At 42.0% G+C, this 7,013-nt stretch overlaps 1 protein-coding gene across 1 annotated transcript in view; it reads right to left on the minus strand.

Moving 5' to 3' along the window:
- Nucleotides 1-7,013, minus strand: part of fgd5b (FYVE, RhoGEF and PH domain containing 5b) — a 79,715-nt gene that overhangs the window by 26,118 nt on the left and 46,584 nt on the right. Inside the window, 2 exon segments of the mRNA XM_070444615.1 lie at nucleotides 875-925; nucleotides 1,824-1,914. Coding sequence (XP_070300716.1) covers nucleotides 875-925; nucleotides 1,824-1,914 — 142 coding nt within the window.

Genomic DNA, 7,013 nt, shown 5'->3' on the forward strand with positions numbered 1-7,013 from the left:
TTATGTGGTCTATGGTTGTGTTAATTAAAGATTGAGTATGTCTGCTGCTAATTATGATGACTTTGTAAATGCTTTCATAAAAGCAAACTAAATATTGTTGTGTTGTCCTTATTCCAACACTGAAATACAAACCTTGGGGTGTAATAATAAAAAATACTATATGAGATGTTATTGCACAACACTGAAAGTGTTAATTCCCTAACACTGATAAAGTGTAACAGCATCAGCACTAAGCACAGTGTTATTTAACACTTAAAAGTGTGGACCTGATTTAACACTGGAGAATTTGCTGTGCACAGACACACACAGACCAGAGGGGCCAAAGATAGCACAGTAGCTACCCACTCGTGAATTACATATACAGTACACAGAGACWAGACAGCCAAAATGTCTCCCTAGTGATTTACCCACACACAAAGAAAAACATAGGGTAAAATGGCTCCCCTGTGAGTTACTCAAAATGGCAAATGAGCCCAAATAAATCCCTTATAAACACATACAAACAGAACCGACATGGCCCTCTGTGAATAATGCAATACAGACTAAGGAGGTATTATAAACTGGGTGGTTCAAGCCCTGGATGGTGATTGGCTGACAGCAGTGGTATATCAGACCGTATACCACGGGTATGAAAAAACATGTATTTTTACTACTCTAATTACTTTTGTAACCAGTTTATAATAGCAATAAGGCACCTCAGGGTTTGTGGTTTATGGCCAACATACCACAGCTAAGGGCTGTATCCATGTACTCTGCGTTGCGTCATGCATAAGAACAGCCCTTAGCCATGGTATATTGGCCATATACCACACCTCCTCGGGACGTATTGCTTAACTATACCATGGCTAGTGCTTATAGCAGAGCTCCACTGTACCTTGTGTATCTTCGTATTCTTTGGAGTCTGGGGAGAGGTTGTTCAGGTAATCTGGAGGATGAGGAAAACAAACAGCAGCAATTGAGAAAAGATACATGGCCATTGATTGAACCACAGGAAGATGAGACAGAATGAGATCATTTTCATCATATACAATTTTTATGTATAAATGTTTTGATATCCAGTACCAGTCAGAAGTTTGGACACACCTACACATTCAAGGGTTTTTCTTTTTTTTAAATATATTTAACCTACTCTGCGTCTCACAAAGACACGGCGGTTGGAACCAAAAATCTCAAATTTGGACTCCACCAGATTTCCACCAGTCTAATGTCCATTGCTCGTGTTTCTTGGCACAATAATATTATTGGTGTTCTTTAGTAGTGGTTTCTATGCAGCAATTAGACCATGAAGGCCTGATTCACACAGTCTCCTCTGAACAGTTGATGTTGAGATTTGTCTGTTACTTGAACTCTGTGAAGCATTTATTTGGGCTGCAATCTGAGGTGCAGTTAACTCTAATGACCGTATCCTCTGCAGCAGAGGTAACTCTGGGTCTTCTTTTCCTTTGGTGGTCCTCCTGAGAGCCAGTTTCATCATAGCGCTTGATGGTTTTTGCGAATGCACTTGAAGAAACTTGAAAAGTTCTTGAAATTTTCCGGATTGACTGACCTTCACGTCTTAAAGTAATGATGGACTGTCATTTCTCTTTGCATATTTAATCTCAATTATAACATTTACTTTGATTTGTTTAACAGTTTTTTGGTTACTACATAATTCCATTTGTTATTTTATAGTTTTGATGTCTTCACTATTATTCTACAATGTAGAAAATAGTCAAAATAAAGAAAAACCCTGGAATGAGTAGGTGTGTCCAAACTTTTGACTGGTACTGTACATAATCAAAAATGATTCACACGCACACGCACACGCACACGCACACACTTACCGTTGAGGAGCATGCAGTATTGAGCCACCCGTACGATGACCTGCAGAAGCTGGTGTTTGAGAGAGACATTGTCTCCTGCCGGACTCTGCTGCTGGGAAAAACAGACAGACATGTTACTGATAGCCTACAATTAACACAAAGCTATTTCCTATATCCATATCTTTCCAAAAAGTCTTCACTGTTACAGTAAGAGAAAGGTTGACCAAATTATGAGCTTTTGCACCGACAGATGAGTAGACAGACAGAGAAAATAAAAAGCAAGGGAGAAAATGAGCGGGTGGGAGGAGGACAGAGCTGTGTAAATTGCACTCCACACTCTTAAAAGTAAAGGTGCCTGGAAGAACCTTTTGGGTTGCCATACCGGCGGAACCTTTCCATTTTACAAAGGTTCCTTGTACAACCCCTCTGAAAAGGATCCTCGAGGAACCCCTGTGTAAAGGTTTGAACCTTTCTGTGATGGGAGGTGTTCAATGTTGAACCTTTTTACAGGCCATGAACAGTCAAAATCATGAAATGTAATGATATTTGGATGAAACCAGATCAAAGTATGAAAAATGACTGACTGTTGCTTCTACATGATGTTTCTGGTCCACTTCCACATGTCAAACACATGGATTCAGGAGGCGGGATTGTTAAGGGGATAAGGTGATGTAACCCTAACTCAAAAATGTGAAAACACCAATGGTAACATGATATTCTCTTACCCAATTCAAATAAGTACCACCTTGTAACCAACATCAGAGAAGGCGTGTTTGCAGAGGGGTGGGGCTTATATAGGTAGATCGCTACTCTACTGGTGCCATAAAATGTCTGTAGGGTGTCAGAAAATATAATTAAAAGTTTACCCTATTCATATATGGCAAAGATACATATGTTTCCCCTTTCATCTGTGTTTGGTGTTAGCTAGTTACAGGCTAGCTAGGTCTCCAGCCAGCATGGAACAAAAGGGGAGGAGGGTCATTCAAAACTCTGACGGAGTTGTCATGTCAACACATCCGTCAGTGATGTGAACMACATCCGAAGACACATACCAAACAGGAGATATATAAAAAAATTGCTTTGTGTATTGCCAAACTTGCTTGAGATTATTTTACTGCAACACTGCATCCAAGTTTCTTGACATAGGCATCTCAAAGAGCTGTGAGTCAAGGTGAGCTCATGAATAAAAGCTCCCCGCCCACTAAGGCTGTCTTTTCAAACTTCCTGGTACTTAGCGATGAGAGAAAAAGTACTTTTTCACAAAAACATAATGGGTGATATTTTAGTCAGTCAAAAAGGCTATTTACAGTTGAAGACAGAAGTTTACATACACCTTAGCCAAATATATTTAAACTCAGTTTTTCACAATTCCTGACATTTAATCCTAGTAAAAATCCCCTGTCTTAGGTCAGTTAGGATCACCACTTTATTTTAAGAATGTGAAATGTCAGAGTAATAATAGAGAGAATGATTTCAGCTTTTATATCTTTAATCACATTCCCAGTGGGTCAGAAGTTTACATACACTCAATTAGTATTTGGTAGCATTGCCTTTAAATTGTTTAACTTGGGTCAAACGTTTTGGGTAGCCCTTCCACAAGCTTCTGACAATATGTTGGGTGAAGTTTGGCCCATCCTCCTGACAGAGCTGGTGTAACTGAGTCAGGTTTGTAGGCCTCCTTGCTCACAGACGCTTTTTCAGTTCTGCCCACACATTTTTTATAGGATTGAGGTCAGGGCTTTGTGATGGCCACTCCAATACCTTGACTTTGTGGTCCTTTAGCCATTTTCCACAACGTGGAAGTATGCTTGGGGTCATTGTCCATTTGGAAGACCCATTTGTGACCAACCTTTAACTTCCTGACTGATGTCTTGAGATGTTGCTTCAACATATCCACATACTTTTCCTGCCTCATGATGCCATCTATTTTGTGAAGTGCACCAGTCCCTCCTGCAGCAAAGCACCCCACAATATGATGCTGCCACCCCCGTGCTTCACGGTTGGGATGGTGTTCTTCAGCTTGCAAGCCTCCCCTTTTCCTCCAAACATAACATTGGTCATTATGGCCAAACAGTTCCATTTTTGTTTCATCAGACCAGAGGACATTTCTCCAAAAAGTACGATCTTTGTCCCCATGTGCAGTTGCAAACCGTAGTCTGGCTTTTTATGGCGTTTTGGAGCAGTGGCTTCTTCCTGCTGAGTGGTCTTTAAGGTTATGTCGATATAGGATTGTATTACTGTGGATGTAGATACTTTGTACCTGTTTCCTCCAGCATCTTCACATGGTCCTTTGCTGTTGTTCTGAGATTGATTTGCACTTTTCGCACCAAAGTACGTTCATCTCTAGGAGACAGAACGCGTCTCCTTCCTGAGCGGATGACGGCTGCGTGGTCCCATGGTGTTTATACTTGCGTACTATTGTTTGTACAGATGAACATGGTACCTTCAGGCATTTGGAAATTGCTCCCAAGGATGAACCAGACTTGTGGAGGTCTACAATTTTTTCTGAGGTCTTGGCTGACTTCTTTTAGATTTTCCCATGATGTCAAGCAAAGAAGCACTGAGTTTGAAGGTAGGCCTTGAAATACATCCACAGGTACACCTCCAATTGACTAAAATTATATCAATTAGCCTATCAGAAGCTTCTAAAGCCATGACATAATTTTCTGAATTTTCCAAGCTGTTTAAAGGCACAGTCAACTTAGTGTATGTAATCTTCTGACCCACTGGAATTGTGATACAGTGAATTATAAGTGAAATAATCTGTCTGTAAACAATTGTTGGAAAAATTACTTGTGTCATGCACAAAGTAGATGTCCTAACCAACTTGCCAAAACTATAGTTTGTTTACAAGAAATTTGTGGAGTGGTTGAAAAACAAGTTTAATGGCTCCAACAAGTGTATGTAAACTTCCGACTTCAACTGTGCATGGGAATCGGAATGACTGTTCGGGACATTTAATAATATATTGTAAAGGTGGCAGCCTATTAGATTGAGAGTTGGCAGAGTATTTTTGGTCATCCTGTTTATCATGTTGAGTTGGTACACTGCAAATTAAACGTTCCTTGAATATTTTGCATATTAAACATTCTAATATAATATGACATGCTGCGTACATACAGTAAAACAGTGTTAAACTATTCCAACTTTGGGATTTTGATTAGGCTCTTTAAGAACTCAACACCTCTGATACCTTCATTGAAGCTACTTAGCAATAGTTCCTTGAGGAACTCTAGCGGATTCCTTGAGGATCTCCAGGTTTCCTCAAGTCACCACTAATTCTAAGAGTTTCAGAAGAATTACAAGTCACTTATGTGACGAGCCAGGGCCAATATCTCAACATGGTGCTGGTTCAGCACTTATAGTCCCCTAACAGTGCCCTCCAGAAACATCCCTATACACTTTCACTTTTACACACACAAACAAGGATGTACACAAACACACACGCACACACTCACATGCATGCAAGCGCAAAACACACAAGTGCACATGTACACACACACACATACACACACATCCACGATCACACTTCGCTACACATACAGCAGTGGGTCACAAATCAATGTCAAATCGCTGGCAGAGCAATATGTTGATTTGATAGGGGGAGTAGTAAAGACTGACCATCCTGCCTAAATTAGCTTTTCTTATCTTTCTTCACCAGCAGCAGACAAACAGCATGCACAAAGACGAAACATCACATACACAGTCAAGCCCTACTGTACAATTAACAGTAGGCTTATCCTCTCTCTCTCTCTCTCTTCTCCTCGTCTCTCTCTCTTCTCTTCATCTCTCTCCTCTCGTCTTCTCTCCTCTCATCTCTCTCTCTTCTCTCTCTTCTTCTGGCTCATTCTGCTTCTATCTGATACTTCTCATCTTATCCTTCTCTCTTCTTCATCTCTCTCTCTACTCTCTCTGCTCACTCTCTCTCTCCTCCTCTCCTCTCCCTGCCTCTCATCTCTCTCTACTCTCTCTTCTCTCTCTCTCTCTCTCGTCGTCTTCTCGTCTCTCTCTCGTCTCTCTCTCTCTCCTCTCTCTCTCTCTGCTCTCCTCTGTGACATGCTGGGAGTTATTGCGGAGTTGAGGTGGTGTGGAGGGCTCTGTCCTAACTATCTTTCTTGATTCTGTCCTTGGTCTTTTCTTTCAATTTTATTTTCTATGGTGGAGGGCTAATGCATTATTTGTTTTAGCGGTATCCATAGTTTTTTTCAAAGTTAGGGTGGAAGAGGACAGAGTTAGTTTCCTGAGGTTTGAAAGGTGTGGTGTGCGCGATGGCTTCTCAGCCTGGCGCGGAGGAGACGCTGTCGATACGGCATGGATTCAGGTGTGTTCCTGAGAATGGAGTTAAAGTGGAGGAGAACAGTCGGTGAACAGGTAGGAGCTGATTTTATACATTCCGCTTCTAGAATGAACAAAGCTGTGGTTGTGTTCATGAAAAGAGCAAATTTGGTTGGTAGGCTAATTGCTAGTGGAATATTTGTAAGGGGTGTGTTGGTGTCAATTTGACCTCTTTCTACCCCTTCGACAAGGGTGGTAGTTGCAAATTTGCCTCAGTTTATTACGGATGATCAAATCAGGAAAGAGCTGAGTCGTTTTGGTAAGTTTGCTAGCGGTTTTCGTGTACTGTCGGCAGGTTTTCAGGCAGATGCCGTTAAGCACGGTGTTTCATTCCGGAGGCAAGTGTTCATGTTTCTGAATAACAATGAGCAACAGCTAAATGTGCATTTTAAAGTGAGGCATGGGGAGGGGCTCTACACAGGGTTTGCTAGCACAGATAGTCTACAGTGTTTTGAGTGTGGGGCTTTGGGGCATAAGAGCTTTGCGTGCCCACATAAAGACCAAAGACAAGGTGAGGGCACAAGCGCCAGTGGGGGAAATCGAGGTCAACGTGCAGGGGGCAATGAGATGCAGACAGCAGAGGCTGGGCCTAGTCATGCCAGGGATGGTGGTGAAGATGAGGCTGGGCCTAGTCATGCAAGAGATGGTGGTGTAGATGAAGCTGTGTCTAGTCATGCTATGGATGGTGGTGTAGATGAGGCTGGGTCTAGTCATGCTATGGATGGTGGTGTGGCGGAGGCTGGGTCTAATCATGCTATGGATGATGGTGTAGATGAGGCTGGGAGAGAGGATAGGGAGGGTGCTGATAATCAACAACCGGTGGCATTTCCTGTGCCATTAACTTGGCTGTCCTCAACCCCCCCCCCCCCCAACCCC

Source organism: Salvelinus sp. IW2-2015, linkage group LG1, assembly GCF_002910315.2.
Source record: "Salvelinus sp. IW2-2015 linkage group LG1, ASM291031v2, whole genome shotgun sequence".
Classification (NCBI taxonomy): Eukaryota; Metazoa; Chordata; class Actinopteri; order Salmoniformes; family Salmonidae; genus Salvelinus; species Salvelinus sp. IW2-2015.